The following is a 24,264-nucleotide window of genomic DNA, read 5'->3' as shown; positions in this document are numbered from 1 at the left end:
CACTATGTAGACCAGGCTGGCCTTGAACTCACAGAGATCCGCCTGCCTCTGCCTCCCAAGTGCTGGGATTAAAGGTGTGCGCCACCACGCCCGGCGCCTCTTTTAAAAAAAAATATTTTATATTTTATTTTCTGTGCATGCGTGTATTGCCTGCATGTAAGTAAGTGCACCCGTGTTGTGTAATGCCCGCGGAGGGCAGAAGAGACTGTCGGACCCCCTGGAACTGGAGTTACAGACAGTTGTCAGCTGCCATGTGAATGCTGGGATTCGAACCCGGGTCTTCTGCAAGAAAAGCCAGTGTTAACTGTTGAGCCATCTCTCCAGTCCCAACTTTTCTTCTCTTAAAAAAAAAATTTTTTTTCAGCTTCCATATGGTGACTTCAGTCTCAGTAAGCTAGTAGCTGGGATCTCAGGGGAAAAGACTATCTCCCTCAGGAGTGCGACCAAGAGGCTCACTGCTGCCCTTCATTCTGACTGGGTGTCATAGCCATTCCTAAGGCAACTGCGTAGTTCCTGATTGGCCAGGGCTGGTAGGGGTGGGGTCATCCCTACCTGAAGCACAGGGGCGGTTTCCCTAGAGGAATATCTAGGCACAGTTGCCAGTAGCAGGAAGTAGTTGCTGGGCAGCAAAACAACTGGTATGTAGTGTCCCTGCATTTGCATTGTGCTCTTCAGTTTGCCACTCGTGCTACCCTAGCCACTGTGACCTGGCCGTTCCCGGAACGCTCTGGTTTCCTCATCTCACTAGGTCTTAAATGGCACTACTCAAGACCTCAATACCCCATTTTAATCTTTTTAAAAATGTTATTTTGATGCCGGGCACGGTGGTGCACGCCTTTAGTCCCAGCACACGGGAGGCAGAAGCAGGCTAGTTCAAAGCCAGCCTGGTCTACATAGTGAGTTCCAGGACAGCTGGAGCTACAGGGAGACCCTGTCTCAAAAAGACCAAAAAAAAAAAAAAAAAAATTATTTTGTGTATGTGTATGTGTGTATGAATATGTGTGTGTGAGTATGGTGTACTTGTATGTGGTGTATGCCAAAAGAGGATGTCAGGTGTGTGTGTGTATGGTGTACTTGTGTGTGGTATATGCCAAAAGAGGATGTTAGGTGTACTGCTCTATCATCTGCCTTGTTCCTCTGAGATAGTGTCTCTCATGAACCTGGAGCTAGGCTGGCAGCCAGTGAGCGCCAATCATCTTCCCGTCTCTGCCCTTCACAGGGCTGGAGTTACAGACACATACACTGCCATGTTTACCTTTTTACACAGGGATTCAAACTTAGCTCCTCATGCTTGAGGAGCAAGCTCTTTTACCCACTGAGCTATCTCCCTCACCCTCACCCCTCTAGAAGAAAGTAACCACCTTCTGTCCCCATCCTTTTAGATTTCCTTTATTTTTTTCCTTTCCTTTCCTTTTTTTGAGACAAGGTCTTATTTATTTTTCAGCTTCTTCCACTGAAATGTACACTTCATGGGCAGAGCGGTGTGCATTCTGATTCCTGATCTGTCCTGCATACCTAGATCAGTGCCTGGCACGTAGCAGGTAACTCAGTAAGCAATGGCTAAATGAAGGAGTGAGTATGTGCAGCTACTTTGTGAAGGAGGTGAGATGAAGCAAAGTGCGAGGCCCTGAAACTTGAGAGAAGGATTATGTTGGTACCAAGAGTTGTTTTTTTTTTTTTATTTTAAAGTTGTTGTTTTAAACTCTAATTGTTGAGTGTTAATGAGAAAACAGCAGAGGGGAACTTCATGCATTATAGTGTGTTCCCACCAAGTGAAGGTTAAAAGCCACCCTGATATAGCAATTCAAGCAGGGAACGTGGCAGGAGATTTGAGTCATTGCCTGGCTCCTGGTAATATAGTCATCCTGGGTGCAGAGGAGGCACCTGCTCCATCGCAACCAGATCTAAGGCCTGCTGGGAGCAGCAATTTAGTTTCAACAAATAGCAACAGTCCCATTTAAATTAATGTAGTTCATTTGAACCTTACTGGTTTTATAGTTTATTTTAAATAGGATCTATTTTTATTTTATTGTTGATGCTAAATGTAAAACCTTGAGAAATTTGTACCTAGTTTTATGTTTGTATCCACTGAAAGAATATTTTAAAAGTTGAGCACAGGCTGAGTGTTGTGGCACATGCCTTTAGTCCCAGTACTCAGAGGCAGAGGCAGGCAGATCTTTGTGAGATTGAGGCCAGCCTGGTCTATATAGCAAGTTCCAGGTTAGCTGAGGCTACAGGGAGACCTGTCTCAAAAAGACCAAAAAAAAAAAAAAAAAAGGGCCAGGGCATAGAGGATGACTCAGCAGTTAAGAGAACTAGCTACCCTTGCAGAGGACCCAAGTTCACTTCCCAGCACCCACTTGGCAGCTAACAATCATCCATAGTTCCAGCTCCAGGGGATCGGATGCCCTCTTCTGACCTCCTTGGGCATTGCACGACATAGGTGCACTTACATACTTACAGGCAATACACTCAATATACATAAAATAAAAATAATAAAATATTGTTTAAAAAAAACAAAGACAAACAATAACCAATTCAAACATTAAGAAAGAACATTAAGTCAGGCATGGTAGTGCAAGCATTAAATCCCAGTACTTGGAGGCAGAGGCAGGAGAATATCTGTGAGATCAAGGCCAGCCTGGTCTACATAGCAAGTTCCAGGTCAGCTGGGGCTACAGGGAGACCCTGTTCCAAAAAAGACCCACCCCCCGCAAAAAAAAAAAAAAAAACAACAAAAAACATTGGAACAAAAATCAAGTACCTTTGGGAGCATTTGTATCCTTTATAAAAATTTAGCATTCAAGATGGCCAAACACTTTCCAAAGATGCAAACCCTCTTTGTCTTTAGAGCTGAGGAAGAAGTTCAAGGATTTTCTTAGGAGACTCAGAAGCTTCCAGACCACCTGGCCAGTCCAGCCTCTCAAGTTGCTTCTTTGTAAACCCTAGGTTTACTTAGCTGACCCCAGAGCTCTATTCCTGACCTTATCCTGCCTTCCACCTAAACTATCTCATCAATTCCAGGGAGTGACCTGGCAGGACTCTAGGGCTGAGCGCAAGCCCTCCAAGGCTCTCCTTCCCCCAGTCCCTGGAATGTGCCTGCCAGCCCCCAGGTGGGGGCATTACTCACCAGGAATTCCCAGCTGTGCTTTGGGTGCCTGTGTTGGTATTTCCTGGGAACTAACCATAGCTGGGAGCACTCCTTGGAGGGTCCAGGGAACAGCTGTCTAACATAGCTATCTCCTTTCTCAGAGCTGACCCCGGGGGTAGCTGCTGGAGGTGGAGAGAGCTGCAGGTTCTTCTTGACTTTTAGCCCTGGAAGCTGGGGTAGAGAGGTTACAGAAAGCCAGATGTTCTATCCCGAGGCCAGACAGCTGGGCAGAGCATGGGAAGCAAAGACTGGACTTTTATTAGAGATGCTATAAGGGCAAGATCTGCCCATTGTCCCCTCTTCCAGCAGTCTACAGTGGGAAGGAAAGAATGCATCTATGGAAACAGCTTCAGTCAAGTAAGAGGTGAGGGCTAAGGGCTGCCTGCTGAGGTATAGGAGTGACACAGCCCATTCAGTGTCTCTAGTACCAGCTTCTCAGGAAGCTCAATGACTCCTGAAATGCCTTTGTAGACCATGACAAAGGACTGGCCTCCCAAGACCTCTCTCAGGTTGACAGGGAAACTGAGGCAGAGAGATTGAATTTGATCAAAGCTGTGTTTCCTACAGTTAAGATCTCATAGGGATAGAGGAGAAAAAAATTTGGACAGTGGGCTCAAATAAAGCAGAGAGTAAGTTCTACTTTCTAAGAGGTGTGCTGTGTGAGTTAGGAGGAAGTGAGTCTACTAATTAGTATGCTACTGGGACAGAGAACAGAACTAGTTTGGCTTTCTATGCTAGAAACCTAAGAAAGTATAGTGAGTTTTTCCTATCTCCTACCCTTCTACAAATACAACTTGAATATCCATTATCTGAAATGCTTTCAGGGTCTCCCTACCCCCTGACCATGGATTTTGGAGTATTTGCATATACATAATATAATGTCTTAGGGACAGAGTCCAAAATCTTAATGCAAAATCCAATTCTGTTTCAAATACACCTTGTGCACATAGCCTAAAGGTAATTTTACACAATATTTTTAGTGCATCTGCATTTTGACTGTAATTCATCACGTGAAGTGAGGTATGGAATTTTCCACTTGTGGTGTTATGTTGATACTCTAAAAGTTTGATTTTAGGAGCATTTTATATTTTGAACTTCACTGGCATGGTAATGTAAGCCTGTAATCCAGCTCTTCAGAGGTGAAGACAGGAGGATCAGGCGTTCAAGGCCATCCTCAGCTTTACAGAAAGTTCAAGGTCAACCTGGACTATGTGAAAACATGTCTTAAAAAATAAAAAAGCCAGTCAGGTGTGTTGGCTCATGCCTATAGTCCCAGCACTTGGGAGGCAGAGGCAGGCGGATCTCTGTGAGTTCAAGGCCAGCCTGGTCTATATAGTGAGTTCCAGGATACACACAATAAATAAATAAATAAATAAATAAATAAATAAATAAATAAAAATAAAAAAGCCAGCCGGGTGTGGTGGTACACGCCTTTAGTCCCAGCACTCCTGGGAGGCAGAGGCAGGCATAACTCTGTAAGTTCAAGGCCAGCATGGTCTACATAGTGAGTTCCAGGCCAGCTGGGACTACATAGTGAGAACCCTGTCTCAATAAAACAAAACAAAACAAAAAAGTAAAAAAATAAGCAAGGAAGCAAATTTCAGATTAAAAAGGCCTCCTTATTTTATGTTCAAATGAGTTCTGTGCTCTTAGGAAAGCCATAAGAAACCCATCACCCTCACTCTGAAGAGGGAAAGCCCAAGACACAAAGAAGGAAATCCCCAGATTGATGGACTAGGAGACTCACAGTACTTTTCATTGCCAGTATCTTACAGATTCTACCTCTCAGTGTTTTCCTATAGGGATCTGCAGAGTCAGCAACACACAGCAGGGCAAGGATTGATAACTGAGGAGGCCTGCTGCCTACCAGGCCCTGGACTGGCACTCTGTCTTCTCTGTGTCACTTCAAATGTCAATCCAAGGCATGGGGCTGTGGCTCAGTGGTAGATCACTCATTTAGCATGCATGAGGCCGTAGGTTTGGTCCTCGGTACTGCCAGAAAAAAAAGGAAAACACAGACTTGAGGTTGCTTTGACAAATGTCAGTCCAGTTCGGTTTCAGATTGTGCCTATCTGTAACCAGGAACATGGTTACATGGCTGGATTCTATGAGGAATCCCCAGGTCTGGACCCAGCTACAGCAAGAGCTGTGGGAAGATAAGGACTTTTTCTGAACCTCCCAGGATGCTGTCTGGCATGGAGCAGGTGTGTGCTATGCATTTCCAGAACCCCTAGGCATCTCCATGCCCGCTTCCTTCCCAGGGAGGTTTGTTCCTCTACTCCAGAGCTAGGCTCTCTCACCCAACCACAGAGCACCTGTGGCTTCTGGTGACTCACCAAAGCAGCTGCTTGGAGAATGGATAATGGAGGAGGCTGAGGGAAGTGGGAGGTGGAGGCATGGCACTTCTTTCAGCAGCTCCACCAAAAGGCTCACCTAGTGAAGAAGGGACTTCAGTGTTCTCTTCCTGGCCACCACCTGAGCAAATTTCTAGCATTTCAGTCCCCACCTACCAGTATACATAGGGCATTCAGAGCTCTTCCCACAAGCTCAGCACCTTTGTCTTTGCATCCAGAGAAACCCAAAGGAAGGGTGCAAAAGGTCAAGAAAGGCTAAGCTTCTGGGAGGGGTTAGTGTGGTTTCCCCAATGAGGCTGGCCTTGCCTGCCTGCCTTCACCCACCCTCTCACCCCGCTCCATTTTCTCTGCACACATAATCACAGGGAGTTCTGGGGATGAACCCAGGGCCTTGAACATGCTAAGTGTGCCTCCACCACTGAGCAACATCCCCAGCCCAGGATTTTGTTTTGTTTGTTCTTTTTCTGAGTCTTATTATGTTGTCCAGATTGCTCTGAAACTCATAGACTCAACTGATCCTCCTGGCTCAGTCTCCATTATATAGCTGGGACTATGGGTATGCACCATTGTGCCTAGCCAGGGATATTTTTTTCTAAAGTTTTTTTTTTTTTTTAAGCTTTCAATTGAAATGTCAGCTAGGCATGCCTTTAATCCCAGCACCTGGGAGGCAGCGACAGGTGGATCTCTGTGAGTTTGAGGCCAACCTGGCCTACATAGGAAGTATCAGGCCAGCCAGGGCTAATAGTGAGATCTTGTCTCAAGCAACAACAAAAAACAAAAACAAAACAAAAAATGAGAATTAACTGAAATGTCATTAAAAGAGACTTCCTCTAGCTTCCTACCCAAGCAAAACAAAATAAAACAAAACTCAGTACCAAGCAATCGTCTACTCAGTAGTCCATTAAGCATGTACTGTTTAATAGAAACAGGGCCGCATCTGTCATGCTGGCTCCTCTCTGCTCTTTTTTTTCTATGCTTTGCTTTGTTTTATGCTTTGAGATAGGGTCTTGCTATGTAGCCGAGTCTAGCCTCAAGCTGAAGATCCTCCTGCCTTAGCCTCCCAAGTGCTGGGATTATAGGCTTGTCGTCTTAACCAGCTTCTTCACTCTTTGTGTGTGTGTGTGTGTGTGTGTGTGTGTGTGTGTGCATGTTTTGTGCATATATGTAGGCCAGAAGTCGATGCAGTCTTCCTCAGGCATTCCCACCATATTTTTTGAGACAGGGTCACTCACTGAATCTGAAGCTTGCTGAGTCAGCTAGACTGACTGGCCAGTAAGCCCCTAGGAGCCTCCTGTCTCAGACTGAGGTTACAGGTGTGTGGCACCATGCCCCGCTTTTATGTGGGTGCAGGGGATAAACTCAGGTCCTCATGTTTGTAAGGGAAGTACTTCACCAACTGAACTATCTGCTCAGCCCTTTCTTCATCTTCACTCTTCTATCTTTACTTCCAGGGCAGAGGCAGGCATAGATAAATACTTGTGAATGAACGAATGAGTGAATGAATGAAATTTGGGGAATTACTAAAATATGCATGCAAGCAGAAGACAATTGGTTGCTACTAGAATCCATGGCAGCAAGAATGGGTGTTATTTAGTCAGATGATCAATAGCACATGAAAAGACCCATAAAAAGACTCCACTGTTCACCCATCATAATGGTTTTTTTTTTCAACAATACCAGGTGGTAGGAGAGTGTGGAGCAACTGAAATCCTCATCCCCTGCTGCTAAAGAGTAAGTTGTAACAGCCAATTTGAAAAACTGTTTAGCAATATTTACCAAAGTGAAGCATATGCCAACCCTGTGACCCAGCAGTTCCACTTGGAGGTATACATTCAAGAGAAATGGATGCATATGTTCATCAAATACACACACACACACACACACACACACACACACGTTCATCATAGCTTTCTTTATGGTGGTTCCAACCAGTAAGCAGTGCAAATGCCCATGGACAAGAGAAGGGAGCAGCTGGTTACTCAGGATGCACTCCTACAGTGGAAAAACTCACAACCAAAGCTGTGACATGGGGCTGGGGATATAACTCAGTCAGTAGAGTGCTGCCTAACATGCATCAGTGCATAAACTGGGTGTGGTGGTACATACTAGTAAAGGAAATTCAGGGTCATCTTTAGCTACAAAGCCTGGGCTACACGAAACTCTGTCTCAAAACAAATAGGCAAAAAACTCAAACCAAACAAGCTTCTGAAAACCGATGACACAGTCAAAAATAAGTGATTCTCATTGACATTTGAGCTAAAAACCCAGAAACCAAAGTACACATAAGTATTTATATCAAGTTCAGAAACAAAAATAATCATATGCTAAACACTGTCAGAATGGTTGAACCTAAGTGGCTGGGGATTAGGACTGGAACTGAGGTCCTAGGAATGTTCCATATCTTCACTTGGCTGGAGATGACATGGATGTAGACACATGTGCCCAACATTACTGCACTTGATGAGTGTTCTATTTTTTGTTCATTTGCTTTTTGTTTTTTTGAGACAGGGTCTCCCTGTCTGGCCTAGAACTTGGTATATCGACCAGGCTGGCCTCAGTCTCACAGAGATCCACCTGCCTCTGCCTCCTGAGTGCTGGGACTAAGGGCATGTGCCACCACACCAGGCTTCCTTTGGTTTATGTTTTCAAGCCTCTCCTCCAAACTGGCTCCATCCTCAGACTATAAGCAACTAAAGTTTCTTCTGTTTACAAGAAATCCTCCTTTGAGCAGTCCCCACTCTACAGCCCGCTATTTCTCCCTTCTACACTCATCATCTTAATTTAGTCATCTCTTAGTGTCTCTTAAGCTCACAGTTTTGGCCACTCTATGAAAGGCCAGACAAATGAATTTTCAGCTGTGACACTCATCCATTCTTTTTTAGGTCTTACTTTCCAGGCTGTTCTGATGTGTTTGCTGTGGTCCAGCATTCTTCTCACTTTGAGAATTACCCCCTTTACTTCTGTGGCACAATTATGTAGCAAGCTCTCATTATTCTTTGCTGACCACCAGCTCTGTCTCTTTCATGAGTTCTTGATCTTTATTTTCTCGTTTCTCTTCATTCATTCATCCTTTCCTTTTCCTCCCCTTATTTGCTATGCTGGGGATCAAACCCAGGGCCTCATATATGTGAAGCAGGTGCTCTATCACTGAGCAACCCCACTTTCCTTCCTTCTAAGTGTTGTGTGCCAAGGTTCTGCCTTGGTCCTCTTATTCCATGTTGGCATCTGTTACCAATGGTCTCATGGTGTCAGTACTACCCATATGCAGATGATGTTCACTTTTGTTTCCCGAGGTCAAAGCCATGTAGCCAAACTGCTTTCCCGAGAACCGTGTTTAAACTCAATTCACGACCCTGTTCTCAATCCTTTTCTCTTATTCCATGTCAGTTGGTTGCACTCCTTCCCCAGCCCCCAGTTACCAGACTTCCCAATCTACAAATCCATAGTTGAAGCAGGTCTGAACCTCAGCACTACTTTTTTTTTTTTTTTGGTCTTTTTGAGACAGGGTCTCTCTGTAGCCCCAGCTGTCCTGGAACTCACTATGTAGATCAGGCTGGCCTTGAACTCACAGAGATCCGCCGGCCTCTGTCTTCCCAGTGCTGGGATTAAAGGCGTGAGTCACCACGCCCAGCCACTACTGACATTTTGAGCCAGAAAATTCACTGTCATGGAGAGGGAGGCTGTCCTGTTTAATGTAGGCTTCGGGCAGCATCCCCAACCTCTATCTACTAGATGTCAATAATAACACACGAGTTGTGATAGCCAACGACGACTCTTGGCATTGTCATACATCCCATGGTAGGGGCAGGGAATAAAATATATGAGTGTTGAAAGTCACTAGGTTCAAGGCATGGATCTAGGTCTCATCACGCAAATTTGGAGGAATTTCTACCTCTCTGGACCTTGGCTTATTTTCTGAATTATCTGTTACAGGTAAACCACATGGTCTGCTCCAGATTGGATCTTCAAAACAAAAACAACTAAAACCCCCTCTTCTCTCTCCTCTTTCTATCCAATTAAACTCCCATGTCTTTCAGTTTATCCCCAAGTGTTACCGCTATTAACTTTTTTTTTCTATTCTACCTTGGATTATTGCAACTAGTCTTACAGCTTCCAGTCAGCCTGTTTCCTCAGATCTTCACTTAACATAGCACATTAAACTCCTCTCTAGCCCTGTCTCTTGCCCCCACCTCACATTTCCAGTCTAGCCACATTGGGGTGTGAGGCATTCCTTTAGGCACCATGCAATCCCTGCTCTTGTGTGTTCACTTCTGCTGTTCCTTCTGCTTGGAATGACCTCCCGCACTCATCTGACTCTCATTCCTTAATGTTCATTCAAGTTTCACCTCCTCCAAAAAGTTACACCTGAAGTTTCCTTTCCCACAGGGCTCAGTGCTCCTCCCAACCCCACAGAACCCATCAGATCTCTCTCTGCTTCTATCTTATTGGGTTACATTTTTGCTTCCAGTCTGTCTCTGCTGGACTGTGTGGGGCAGAAACTGTGGTTTCCTCATCTTTATGCACATAATGTCTAGCACATTCCCTGACACACAGAAGGTACTCCGAAAATGTTTATTGAGTGAATGAATAGATACAGCACTGTCATCACCCTCTATGTTAGGTTTAGAGCCATAGTTTAGAAGTGCTTATAAAATAGTTCATAAATCTGCTGCCCCTGGCTCAGACACAGCATTTCCTCGGCCAGGGATTGGGGAAGGCACAGTGCTGACTGTAACTCTTATATAAACTCATGTGGTTGACTAATGATGTGCGGACCAACACTGCTGATTATCTGCTTACACCAGCATCACTCTGTCAACTAGGTGCATTTTTTTTTCCCTACCTATGGTAGCCTTTCAGGTACCTGGATTCAAAGCCCTTCCTGTCAGTGAGCATCTTCCTCTAACTTGTTCACTCCCCTAACCTACAGATTGATCAACCTTTGCAATTTTTACAAATGACCCAAGATATTCATCCCATAAATACAACTGGCCATTTCCGGATTTCAGAATCTTGGACTGAACTAACTTCAGATTAAAAATATCCCAGCCTGGTGTGGTGGCACTCGCCTTTAATCCCAGCACTTGGGAGGCAGAGACGGGCGGATCTCTGTGAGTTCAAGGCCAGCCTGGTCTACATAGTGAATTCCAGGACAGCTGGGGCTAGAGGGAGACCCTGTCTCAAAAAGACCCCCCCCCCAAAAAAAATCCCAGGGCAGGGGATTGCTGAACACATGCACTTCTTTTTCTCGGCTCTAATCCCTAAACAAGACAGTATAACTGGTCACACAGCACATATAACATCAGGTCTCATAAGTAATCCTGGGCAATGATTTAAACGGTATGGTTGGATGCACGTAGGTTATACATAAATTCTGTGCCATTTTGTGAGATAGGCACTTGCAGATTTTGGTATCTGCAATGGTCCTGGAGCCAATCTCCCTGGATATTAAGGACTGACTGTATCATGCTAGATGTTGGGATGCAAGACGGACACATCTGTTGTCCACAGCATAGTGTACAACCCACTGTTGGGTTACTTATTACTTTCAGACTCAGATCTCAGAGACCACCAAGAAGTGAGGCCAGCCTCCTCCCAGGATGCATCACTGCGGAACCAACAAGTTTCCATCCTTCTTTTACTGAGCCCAGGGAGTACCGCCAGGTACCAGGCAGTTTAGTCTTGCCTTCCTCCTTCCTTATCCAACCACACTACGGTTTTGTATGCCAGGTAAAAGGTTACAGGACCCGCCTGTGGCGTCCAGAGCCTAAGTCTCTGGTCAAGCTCAGTTCTTCAAGCCTCAGTTTGTTCATCTGTCACGCGTATGCGTTTGGGAAGGGTTCGTGGCATGGGTAGATAATTTCAGGGTCCTTCGTCCTAGTTCTCAGGAGCTGGAGGACCGGGAGGGAGGAAGCTGGCCACCAGAAGGTAGAGCCAGTCCTATCGGCCCACAGGGCATACCTGTGGGGATCCTGGGAAGCCGGGCGTCACTGCTGCCATCCTGGAAGCCCTCAGCGGGGCAGTCTCCCAGGCCTGATAGAAGCATGAAAAGGACCTTGGCGAAGCGGGAACCGGTGGCCTGAGAACGGTTTGCCCGCTACAAACCTGGCTTCCGCAGGGCAAGGAGCAGCCGGGTGGTGTGGGGCGGTGTGGGGCGGGGCGGGGCGGGGCGGGAACGGTGGTGGAATCAGGAAATTCCCAGGAAATTCCTTTCTACCGCGGGCCCTCTCCACCCTTCCGAGGGTGGGGACTGGTCCAGACCCAGGTTCCCCGAGAAAGAGAAAATGAAATGTTTCTCCGGCTTCCCTTCTGCAGTCCGCGTGGGGCCGAGGTTTGGAGCGCGTGTGGGGGCGCAGGAACGCCAGTGCGCCCAAGTGCCGGGCCTTCCCGCCGGCAGGGAACCGGTCCAGTCCCCGGGGCTCCCGGGAGCGCTGCCGCTCGGTCCCCTGCAAGGCGTCCCCCGGCTTTAGTCCCCTTCGGCTTAAGCTGGTGTCACATGAGCTCCGGGGGAGTGGGAACCCGGGGAGTGGGCGGTGGCGTGCGCACCGGGAGGGGGCCTCCCAGTCCACCTATATGCAAGGAGGCCCGCCTGACGGATGCCAGGAATTCCCAATGAGAGGCGATGGGGGGGAAGTTTGGGCAACTCGCCCTGGCCAATGAAGAACCTCGGGAGGGCTCTGCCCCTTCCCCCACCCCCCCCTCCCGCCTTGGCTCCCGCAGCGCTAGTGTCCGCCTTGCTCAGTGTGCGTGGAGATTAAGTCCGAGCGCCAGCCGGAGGCAGGCAGTTCGGGAGCTCCAGCCGCCGCTGTCGCCGCAAGCAGCAGTCTCCGCCTGCAGCGTCGCGGCGGAACCGGGCGCCGGGGAGCGAGCCCGGCCCGGCCAGCACAGCCCTCCCTCTCCTCCCCGCGCCTGGGTAGCAGCAGCCGTCGTCCCGAGAGAAGGTGGAGGAAGAAATCCAGCATCCAGCTCCTAGAACGCGCGCACCATCATGGACCATTATGATTCCCAGCAGACCAACGACTACATGCAGCCCGAAGAGGACTGGGACCGGGACCTGCTCCTGGATCCGGCCTGGGAGAAGCAGCAGAGAAAGGTCAGCCGTCCCCACCCGCGCAGCCCTCAACCGGGATCCGCTGGGCCCGCCGTAGTCGGGGGCTACTGGCTGGGAACCGGTTCCCGGCGCGCACGGGTCGGGTAGGGGACCGCGCGGCCACTGCGAGGTGGGGTGTTGGGTTTCAGGCACAGGGCGGAAGAGCGGAGCGCCCCTGCCCCGGAGCCCGTGAACCGCGAGCTGGAGCGCGGGGAGGTGGCACCGCCGGTGGTCAGGTCGCCCTGCGGCGGACGATCAGGCCACCCCGCTGCTGCAGCAGCCATCCCCGTGAGGGCAGGGCGCGGGCGCGGTGCTGGGGAGGCTGGGGCTGAGACCCAGGCTCCATGGCTGCGAGCGATCGATTTCCCCTCCCTTCCCCTCTTCCTGGCGCCTCCATTTGGCGTACGGTGGCAGCGTGCTTCCTGGGCCGCCCAGGGCTCAGTACCTTGGGGGCCAGCTGCCCTGGACTGTGTTCCCAGCCCCGGCCCGCTGGCGGTCGGCAAAGCGGGTGCTGGGGACTTGGTGGGCGCCTCCGGACCTGCCTGGAGGAGGACCCGCCGGAATGCAGCTGGGGCGGAGAAAATCGGGGGGCGTTAGCTGGCACCCCGAGGGCTCTGTGGGGGCGGGGTCAGGACGGCGGACCGTTTTATTGCCTAACTCCGTGGGCTGGTAGCTGCAAACCTTGCATTTCTCCGCCGACCTGGTGAAACCGAGTGTGGGCACTTTGGCTCGAGTAGAGGGACTCCGGGGCGAGGGATGATCTTCGGAGATATTGGGAGTCGGTCCCTGTTTTTTGAGGGTCCCTGTTTAGCCATGGAGCTGTATCCCGGGGCCATCAGCGACGTTCGGGCTCTGCTACCCCGGCTGGGCTGGGGAGTTGGCGATGGGACCCAAGTGTAGTGGCCAGTGGCAGGAAGAGGTCAGAAACCACGCTTGTTGCGGGGGGGGCACCCCAGCCCTGTCGCGGCTTCCTGCCTGAGCAGTGAGCCCTTGCCCCAGGCGGCCACGTACCCGGACACCGCTCCCCGCCCCCCCTCGTTCCGGTCCGGTCCCTCCCCAATTCATACTCTCTCCCCCGGTGCGCCCCCCCCCCGTGATCTGGGAATAGGGGGGCAGGATGGCGCGTCCCTCTGGATAGTGCGGTTAGGGCTGGGCTAGAGGGAGAATGTTCATGTCCAAAAATGGTAACATTCATTCCCTTTTTTTAAACTTAAAAGGGGGGGAGTTTAGAGAGCCTACTGAAGTTTTTTTTTTGAGCTAAAGGCATCCTGTATTAGCTCACTCAGGAATCCTAAGCCCTGAAAAGGTGCCCTCTTACTCACTTCATCAGACAAGCAGAGGTAATTTAAAACACACCACAATGGGCTCCCTTAAAGAGCCACCTGGGGGCCCCTGTGCCTGGGGCTTCTGCTCTATGCCGTTTTATACAGCCACATGCACTTCCGAGGGTCCTTTGCCTTTGAACTGGCTTCTTTGTAATGTTAGCAATAGCTTAAAGTCCCCCTCCCCCTCCCCTGGGAGAGCTGGGGGCTGAGGGTCTGTCCCCAGTCCCTCATTCAATGAGCTTATTCCCTGAGACAGTTGAGCGGTTGCTGGAGCAGAAAACTGTGTGAGCTGTTTGGAGATTGACAGGGAGGGCAGCAAATCTCTCCCTCTCTTTCAAGGAGAGGACTTCTTGAGAATAGATTTGAAATCGAACAGGAGGAGTGCAATTAGAAGGGTGAAATCTTGGGATCTTCCATGGAGAGTGGAAGTCCCTGCCCAGGGTCCAACTTTGTGCCTGGAAAGCTCTGACGATGGTGCTAAGAGCCAGGCTCTGTAAGGGTGGGACTCAGTTCCTGGAGGACAGACACAGAGCCTTGGGCCTACACACTTACTCAGTATTACAGAATGAATGGATGAATGAATATATTGCATGTAGTTTGAGAGAAACAAAGATTCCCAGAACTCTGACTTCATAGGAACAGGTCATCTGGGAAATTGGTCATCTTGGGGCATATGTAACAGTGTCAAGCACTGGTATTGACTGATGTGTGCCAGCATGATGAGGATTATATCTCCTAGATTGTCCCAGTTGCTACTCCCAGCAGCTCCATGAGCTGGACACAGGGGAGGATGAACAAACCAGGGTGAGAAGTAGCTGGGGCTGGGGAGGGAGGCAGCAGTGTTTGGGACCGGTAGCTTCCTCCACTTGTCCTTCCTTGGTGAGGGAGGCAAGAAATCTGGGCCTGGCATCTAGAGTCAGAGGGTCTTGGTGTCAGGCAACCCACACCTGCTTTGATAACGTTGATAGTGGACACCTACCAAAGGCCCTCTGTTTCTGACTTGGAAAACATGGTCCAAGTTTTTTTTTTTTTTTTTTTTTTTTTCAGTCCAGCTGTTCATTCTGTAGGTTGCCGTTTGTGGATTCAGTTTCCTCATCTGCAGAATGTCGACCCTTCCTGGTTCTCAGCAGGATGATAGGGATATAAGGAGGGAGTATTATATAAGGTTTAAAGCAACTTGTAGACTTTGCTACTGTCCCTACTGACCAGGGGGTGGGTACAGAGGGGGACCAGAGTACACAAGTAGGCAGAGCTGACCATTCCTGAAGGAGGCAGGGTAGAGTTAAGGGTACAGTGGGAGTCAAAGGTTACTGGATGAGAGGCAAAAGACTGCCTGCTTTTAGCCCTGGAGCAACATGTCTATTGGTGAGACTGTCGGCAAGTCGTACTCTGAGCTGTGTGTGTGTGTACACATGTATATACACATATACATATATACACATGTGTGTGGAGGCCAGAGGTTGAAGTCGAGTGTCTTCTTCCCACTTTTTATTTTATTTTTTTGGAGATACGATCTTGCTATGTAGCCCTGACTGGCCTGGAATTCACCTCTCTATGTAGACTTCTAGAACTCACAGAGATTCCCTTGCCTCTGCCTTCTGAGGTGTGTGCCACCACACCTGGCCTTCTACCATATTTAATTATTTTTTAAATTTCATTTTTACTTTTTTATATGTATGAATGTTTTGCTTGCATGTATATAAACGTATCGTGTGTGTGTCTGGTGACTGGAGGCCAGAAAAGAGCGTCATATCCTTTAGAACTGGAGTTTCAGGTGATTGTTGCTCACCGTATGGGTGCTGGGAACTGGACCCAGGTCCTCTGGAAAAGTAACCAGTTAACTACCGAGTCATGTCTCCAGCCCTTCCATCTTGTTTTTTGGAACATGGACTCTCATTGAACCTGGAGCTCACTGACTTGGCTAAGCTGGACAGTAAGCTCCAGATATCAGCCTGTCTCTGCCCCTGCCATAACTGGAATTGCAGGCGTGTGCTGCTGAGTAGAAATGGGATACTGACTGAGCTAGACCAGATTTCTGTTTTTGGAATACTTCCATTTTTTCCTCATCTGTGAACATGATGCATTCTTGCCCTGCTACCCCTCCAGAGCTCTTACAGGTTCTTATGAAATGCGGTGGTAGGAACTGATTCCTTGGAGGTGAATGCAGGTGGAAGCCTGAGCAGGCAGGAAGCGTGACTCAAGGAGCTGCAGAGGGGTGCCTGTGCTTGTCCCTTCTCCAAAGAATGCTTTGGGACAGTTCTTGGGGCTGGTCCCGATACCTCCACATATAAAGGGGCTATGTCACAGAACCTGAGGAGGTGCCCATTCTTTTCTAAAGATTAAAAAAAATTATTTTATGTATATGAGTGTTTCGCCTGCATGTAGGTAAGTGTACCACATGCATGCCTGCTGCCCTTGGAGGACAGAAGAGGGCATCGGATCCCTTGGAACTGAAATTAAGGACAGGTGTTTGAAGTACAGCTGTTAGCTTCTAGGTGGGTGCTGGGAACCGAACCCTGTCCTCTGGAAGAGCAGCCAGTGTTCTTAACTGCTGAGCCATCTCTCCAGCCTCCAAGGAGGTGACTTACAGCTTTTCCCAAGACAGATGTTCTTTTTACCATGACCGTGGCCTCTGTTCACTCACATAGGTCTTGCCACACCCTTAAGTGTATGTGCACACAGGGAGAGACAATTGACCTGGAGTCAGGTGTTGACTCTTCATGCTGTGACCTTGGGCCAGTTCCTCTTGACCCTCCAGGTCCATATCTGTAAAAATTAGCTGATTTCATTTTGAGGTGAGATGTGAGAAGTGCTGCTTCTGCTCTTGAACTGTGTTCTCTTCCCTCCGAAGTCCTCTGGGTGACTGCGTATTCCCACAGGTGCCAGTCCTGGGCTTTTTCACATGGAAACACTTAATCAGTATTTATTGAGTGAATAGCTGTTGAAACAGAAAGCAGCCTTGGCAGATGAATGAAGGTGGCTGTGGGTAAGGTCCATATCCTGATTCTGCATGGATGGAAGGCCAGGTCTACAAAGGTATGCTACCTCATACACACTGGTTTCTGGGCAGCAGGACCAATCACAGGAGCTAATCAAGGATCAGGCAAAGGTGGAGGGAGGACTTTGAAGAGGGCGCGGAGCCTGAGTGGATGGGCTTACCTGGGGAAAGACAGTATCCCAAACCAGAGTGGAGCCTTCTGGAAGTGAAACTGAAAAGAACTTGCTCTCCCATTCTCAGACCCCTTCCTGTGTCAGTGTCTGTGGGACCCAAGGCCTAGGCTGTCCTGTTCTCCACTCAATTTCTGGTGTCTAGCACAAGGATAGGACTGTTGCAGGTAGCCTGGTTAAGGCTGGGGCTTGAGGACAGAGTTCTTGGTAAACCACTGAATCCTGGGGCTGCATCCTGGCTCAGCTTCTGTAGATAAATGTGTACTGGGTCCACTGGAGGTTCAAATGTTGGCTCCTCCATTGAATAATTGTGTTATCTTGGGTAAACCTCTTTCTTTCCTCTCCCTGATGATACCCTTGGGGAAATGGATATAGAACCTGTTTCATATAGTTGCATAAAAGAATGTCTGTAGGGGATTTAGCATAGCTCTTAGCACATAGCCCTTGACAGGTGACTTTGAGCTCCACTCTGGTTCATTGTAAGTCACTAGAACTCATAATTGCTTGGTCTTGTCAGCTGTGGAATGATGTAGACTCTCTTGTCCACTGGGAACTTGGGATTAAGGGGTGATTACTCCAAGTGCTTCAGGGACTGGAAGCATTTCTCTGTGGTAGAATACATTCCTGCTAGCCCAAGGATCTGGATTCTACCCCCAGCACTACAAACACATAAAATACTTCTTTAGCTAGGTTTGTTTGGTATGCAGCTGTAATCCTAGCACTTGGAAGACAGAGGCTGGAAGATTAGATGAACAGTCTCAGCTTTATAGGCAGTTCAAGACCAGCCTGGGCTACATAAAACCCTGTTTCAAAAAAAAAGTAGGAAAAGGGGCTGGAGACACAGTTCAGTGTTTATGAGTACTGGCTGCTCTCGCAGGGGACCCTGGTTCGGTTCCTAGCAACCACACGTTGGCTAATACCCATTCCTAACTCCAGTTCCAGGGGATCTGATGCTCTCTTCTGACCTCTGCAGGCGTTGCAAGACACGGGTGCACTTGCATACATGCAGATAATACACTCAGTCACATTAAAAAACAGGAAAAAAATTGCTTAAACTAAGTGTATCATCTTGTTATGGTGTAAGAAAAATGACACATACAGTGTGAATATCCCATAAAAGCCATTTAGTCCAGGAGTGTGCTCGGGCCCCAGTGTTTAAAAACTGAGGGCATTCTTTGGGGCCTGCCACACCATCTAGTAGCTTCCCCTACCCCACTTTATTCTATGACCTGATGCAGCTCCTTCCTCTCCAAACCCTGCTCTATATGGGCATGCTGAGAACAGCTGCCTCTCCCACTGCTTGATTAAGAGGTAGACAAAACCTGAAGAAGTGGGAGGAGGGGAAGACTGAGCCATTAGGCTGCAGAGGCCAGCTGGCTCTAGACCAGGCAGCTGTGAGAAGGCCTGTCCTGAGCCACAGACCAGGTTTTCCAGTTTTGAGAAATGATGAGACAGTACAGGTGGATCTGTAAAGAAAGAGGCTGGTAGGCTCCTGAAGGGTAGTGATCACTGTTCTTGAGCCTGACTTCTTGGGGAGGGGCTACAAGGCTGTTTCCCCTTCCATCCTCTCAAAGAAGGCCTGAGCTGGGCGCCTAGCCAGTGGCCACAGACCATAAATTGGGTTTGAGGACTTGTCACATAAGACTTAGTACCTTCTGTGGGTCTAGAGCCAGGGTGGAACAGTCCAAGCCTGAGGCATGACCTGGTCATGAGCATTCTGCTGTGTGGCTTCAGGAAAGAGCCTGACCCTTGATTGGGTGGGAATCCTGAGATGCCTTCCAGAGTCATGGACTGTTAACTGAACTTCAGCGCTCGGTCCTCTGCCCTGTGGGGTCATGACAACCATAGCTTAGGTGGAAAGGGAACACAGTCCTACTAGGCTGTGTCAGTGATAGCCGGTGGACTGAATGACTGATAAAGATTCTGTGGCCACGGTAGGGCAGGAGCCAGCACACAGCCTTGATGGAGAAGGTACCATGCATGAGTAGTTTGAGTAAGGGGCCTCTGGGTTATAAAGACAGTTCTGGTGAGAACCTAAGTGTCCTTTGACAGTTGTGACATAAACCTCACAAAGGGGGAAGGGAGAAGCCTGGGAGGGTAAGCAAGCCACTCAGAGTCATATGCTGGGGCATTCCTGTTCTTTCTCCCTGAACTACTTTTTCCTTTATTCCTTCTTTCCTTCCCTTCCTTTCTCTCTCCTTCCCTCCCCTCTTTCCTTCTTTCTGTCCTTTTTTTTTTCCCTCATGTACCCCAGGCTAGCCTTGAACTCACTGTGTAGCTGTAGATGACCTTGAACTTCTGATCCTCTTGCCTCTACCTCCTAAGTGTCCGGATTATAGGTGTGTAACAGCACACCCAGTTTGTGTGGTGTTGGGACTCGAACCCAGAGCTTTATGCATCCTAGCCAAGTGCTCTACCAACATACCTAATCCCTAACTCCTCCCTTTCTGAGAGTGATGGCTAGATGAAACTGTCCAAGCAAGTCACAGGTCAGGATCTCAAGGCCTACACCTCTTCAGTTATAGTTGGGGTCATCCCAGCCAGTCAACCTCACTCAGCTGTCTGTAGTGTGTGATCCACTGTCCGACATGCAGACGAGGATCATCTGATCCACTTGCCTTGTCTTTATCTCCTCTTGAGATGACCAGTGGCCCCATGTCTCTGCAGGAATGGACCTGTGAGTTGGGCCTAGTTATTCAGCAAGAATACTGACAGGTCCTGCAGCCCTCTAGCTGGAGGTGGTTTGTTTTAGTCTGCAACTGCCCAGAGAGAAGTCATGAGTGAGAGGCCCACAGGCAGAGGAAGCCTCATAGTCCGATTCAGATGGGTCAGTTCATTCTTCAGTTCAGGGTCTCCTCACCCAAACCTGGCTCTGACTCAGGCAAGAAGCCTCAGGGCACAGGGAGAGAGAAGACCCAGCAAACTAGGGCTCAGAGCTATTTGGAGGCCTACTTTCCTTCCCCAGTGTACCACCAAGATTTCCCACCCGTTCCCAGGCTAGGCCTCAAATCTAGGTTCCCTGAATCTTTCCTTCCTTGAAGATGAGAGCTAGGGGACAGAAAGAATTGCTAAGACATTCTTCTACCTGCTTCCCACTGTCTGTGGCTATCTCAGAGGACTTTGATAGGTGGGGCACCAGGAGCCCAGCCTAGTGGTTATGTAGGCCCCAAGTCTGGATCATAATTAACAGTGGCTTGCTTAGTGTCACCATCTATCCTAAGGACCAATGTGCATGAGCGCATCTAACACTGTGAGGTGGGCCCTACTGTTGCCCCTTTCACAGGTGGAGAACAGTCCAGCAGTATGGAATATTTCTAGGATCACAAGGCCAGGTGGCCGTGGCTGAAACCGACAACCCATCCCCCTCTGGTGTTTGCTTTGCTGTGCTGCTTATAAAACAATTGTCTGAATGCACAGGAACATTAAGCAAAGACAAATGTGTACAAATGAAACCCTAGGGATGGACATGTTCTGGAATTAGACAGTGGTGATGATTGCATGACCTTGTGAATAGATTAAAAATTACTGGATCACACCCTGCAAAAATAGTGACACTGATGGTATAAGAACTGTATCTTAATTTTGAAAAACCTAAGAAAAGACTGATATGAAAAAGAAGCTGACAGTTGCCTGTCATCCCACCTCCAAGATGTGAATACTGTTTAATGAGTTCTGATGGCATCTGCCATCCTCATTTCTTGTGGTCCCCCACCCAACCTTCCTTGATCACTGTCTTCTCCTGGTCCAGGGATCTGGGGCCATGATGGGAGTAAAGCATCCGGAACAGCAGCTTTCATGAGAGAGCATGGTGTGTGATTGCCTTTTTTCTTGGGAACTGTCTGAGACTAGATGACAGATAAGCACAAACAGGCTGAGAAGGACAGGCGAGGCAGAGTGGCCTTCCTCACCTCCCCAGGTCCCAGTCTTAGAGGAGAGTCTTGGGGATGTCCAAATTAATATAAACCCTGTTGGCCTGTGATTGCTTCTTGCCTTTTGCCATCCTCAGGGTCCTAGGCAGGCATGGGGTGGGGAGGCAGCATCATCTCCCTGGGACGTTGCCTAGCAATAGTGGGTAGGTGACTTAGCCTACTACAGAGGCGGGAGGAGAATAAAAGGCAGTGAGAATGGAACTGGGCGTAGATGCGGAGGATGCCGTTCCCCTAGAAACTGCCTGCTTGGTCCTTGGCTAACCATGGGCCTCTTGTGGGGTTGGGTTCTGCTTTCCACTGAGAGGGAGTGAGTCCTCTCTAGGCCTTCGTCCCAAAGGGTCCAGGTTGGAGGACATGGAGAATCCCTTGCACAGGGACTGTATGTCATGCTTTATTAGTGGCCTTGGTTAACATCCCCAGCAGCATTCCAGCGATGTGGGATGATCATACTTTCTAGAGGAAGTTCTCGAGCTAGATCCCAAGAATCACATGTCCCCAGCCACACAGAGAAAGGACTAGAAGGGAAGGCATTCATGCGCTTGGCCCTTAAAGGGAACTGCTCATTTTGGTTGGAAGCATTTCACAAGCTCAAAAGATATTGAGAAGGAAATGTAAACACTGTCTGACTCCTGGGGGAGAGCAGAGGAGCTGGTGGTAGGAAGGCTGGGCAGGAGAGATATCTGCTTTATATCACTTAGCTAACTAATATTTGTTAACAATGTCTTGGTTCTCCAAGTAAGTAAAAGGACCAATAGTTCACGCCGATTGAAGGTTAAATGATTTGGTTTACCTCAGTCTGCATAGCAGCTCTTGGCAAATTGAGACCCAGAGAAGTAACTTGACCAGCTATGAAGCTAGGTTATAAACAAAGGTAGGCAGATTAATTTCAGAATTCTCATTTTAACCAGATGTACAGACACACCCTTCAATATGAAGGGGTTTATGTTTTAATAGAGGCACAAGACTTACATGTAAGTGAATAAGAATGCAAGAAGCGTATTCCAGTGCTTATTTTATGATTCATGATTTTTCACATTTATGCTCTTGCATTAATCATGATGTGATTTATTTCCATTAATGGTGGTGAGTTAACTTGTGAGGATGTAACCGCTTTTATGAACAGAGAAAGTAAGGCATAGAAAGTTAGATGACATATCAGGCCACAGGATGGTGGCAGACCAGAGCCTGTAGGGGAATATTTTTTAATAGGCCTGAAGATTTATTTATTTACTTTAGTCTTTTGAGACAGGGTCTCTGACTTGTGGCCCAGGCTGACCTGGAACTCACTGGTGTAGCCCAGGTTGGCCTCAAACTTGCAGTAATTCTCCTGCCTCAGTCTCCTAAGTGCTGGAATTACTTGGGTGTTATAGGAAAGTTGTTTAATAATGATCTTTTAATATAGGCTTAAGCATGAAGGTTAAGAGAGAGAGGGGCACTTGTGAAAGATAGACACACCTGAGAGTATGGGTGTGGGCCTCTCAAAGAGGAGACTTAGAAAGCAGATCGGATATAATCAAATGTGGGTACTGGCTTCTCAAAGGAGAGTTGCCCAATTTTAGTTTTTTCCTCCCTTTTTTCTCTTAAAGCCATCTGCAAAGCTACTGGTTACAATGAGAGAAAGATGGATTGGTGCTGGGCTCCATTTTCCAATCTGCTGTAGGTGAAATGCCACAGGTGAGGTAACCTGGAGGTTGCGTGGCCTCCCTTAGGCAGATTCTCGATGGCATCTTGGCTTTCCTCGTTGGACCAGAGATTCCATTTCTTGCATATGGAGGCGCTCTGAGAACCGGGCCTTTTTTCTTCTCATGTCCCAAGGTGACCCAACAGCTTATGGTTTGGGGATGGAGAGAGGGAAGTAGAGCTTTTAATCCCTCTCAGTCCCCTCCCAGCCCTATAAATATGATTGTTACCTACCCTATCAACTGGAACATAGGCCTGTTTGTGTCTCTGGGGCTCCCAGCAGCCCCCCTGTTGTTTTTGGCTACAGCCTTGACTTTGGTGGAAGAATGGTTCCCTTCAAACACTGCAGGCCTGCTCCAGGTAATACATAATGGCACCTTCCAGTCCAGTTCCGGGTACTTTGGAGGGGCCTTTCTTTCCAGGAACCCAAAATGCTTTTCCAGACTCAACCCTGAGAGCTGAGATTTGGAGGAGTTGGCTCTTGGATCTTTTTTCATGGATTCAGAGAACTGGGACCAAATCTCTCTTTCCTGCCCTTCATCCTGGTTACTGTGACCAGGATTGGAGATGTACACATGAGGCCCTGTGGTCTCTTGTTAGAGATTTGGATATTTTTCTGCACTTAGGCCCAAATGAAGACCAAGCTAGCTAGCTAGCTTGCTTACCTCCTTCCCTCCCTTCCCTTCCCTTCCCTTCCCTTCCCTTCCCTTCCCTTCCCTTCCTTCCTTCCCTCCTTCCCTCCTTCCCCTTCCCTTCCCTTCCCTTCCCTTCCCTTCCCTTCCCTTCCCTTCCCTTCCCTTCCCTTCCCTTCCCTTCCCTTCCCTTCCCTTCCCTTCTTCCTTCCTTCCTTCCTTCCTTCCTTCCTTCCTTCCTTCCTTCCTTTCTTTTTTGGTTTTTGAGACAAGGTCTCATTACGTAGCCGTGGCTGGTCTGGAATTACTATGTAGACCGAGTGGGCCTTGAACTCACAGAGATCTAACTTGCCTCTGCCTTCCAAGTGCTGGAATTAAAGGCGTGTGCCACCATGCCTGACTACCTTTATTTTTATGTGCCTGTGTGTATGTGCGGGGGGATATTATTTTGCTTTATGGTTCTGGGAATGGAATCTCGGATTTTGCACATGCTAGTTAACAAGGTAAAGGTATTTGCCAGCAGGTCTGACAGCAAGCTGATGACCAGAGTTTGGGCACAGAACCCACATGGGTTGAAGAACTGACTCCTGAAAGTTGTCCTATAACCTCCACACATATGCCATAGTGTACACACACACACATAAAAGGTAACAAAGGAAATTTTTTTTTTTTTTTTTTTTTTGGTCTTTTTGAGACAGGGTCTCCCTGTAGCCCCAGGTGGCCTGCAAATCATTATGTAGACCTGACTGGCCTTGAACTCAGAGATCCACCTGTCTCTGCCTCCCGAGTGTGAGATTAAAGGTGTGCGCTACCACACCTGGCAACAAAATAATTTTTTTTGAGACAGGGTCTCCCTGTAGCCCTAGCTGTCCCGGAACTCACTATGTAGACCAGGCTGGCCTTGAACTCACAGAGATCTGCCTGCCTCTGCCTCC

General features: G+C 48.4%; 1 protein-coding gene and 1 long non-coding RNA gene across 4 annotated transcripts in view; one reads left to right on the top strand and one right to left on the bottom strand.

The window, feature by feature from the left end:
* The window catches only part of LOC115067533, a 14,022-nt gene extending 1,943 nt beyond the window's left edge, over nt 1–12,079 (bottom strand). The window contains exons 1-3 of the long non-coding RNA XR_003846938.1: nt 11,467–12,079; nt 5,488–5,584; nt 4,934–5,143 (exon numbers count right to left, since the gene is read on the bottom strand). This is a non-coding gene — a long non-coding RNA (uncharacterized LOC115067533). The remainder of the gene's footprint in view (nt 1–4,933; nt 5,144–5,487; nt 5,585–11,466) is intronic.
* Nucleotides 12,080–12,245: 166 nt separating this feature from the next.
* Nucleotides 12,246–24,264, top strand: part of Actn1 (actinin alpha 1) — a 96,948-nt gene continuing 84,929 nt past the window's right edge. For all 3 annotated transcript variants that reach the window (XM_008852174.3, XM_008852172.3, XM_008852173.3), the window contains exon 1: nt 12,246–12,598. In XM_008852174.3, the coding sequence (XP_008850396.1) occupies nt 12,494–12,598 (105 nt within the window). In that variant the 5' untranslated portion in view covers nt 12,246–12,493. The remainder of the gene's footprint in view (nt 12,599–24,264) is intronic.

Source organism: Nannospalax galili, unplaced genomic scaffold (assembly GCF_000622305.1).
Source record: "Nannospalax galili isolate Female #2095 unplaced genomic scaffold, S.galili_v1.0 scaffold285, whole genome shotgun sequence".
In the NCBI taxonomy this organism is placed as follows: domain Eukaryota; kingdom Metazoa; phylum Chordata; class Mammalia; order Rodentia; family Spalacidae; genus Nannospalax; species Nannospalax galili.
Note: the sequence above shows the minus strand (reverse complement) of the source record. Positions and strands in the feature narration are given on the sequence as shown.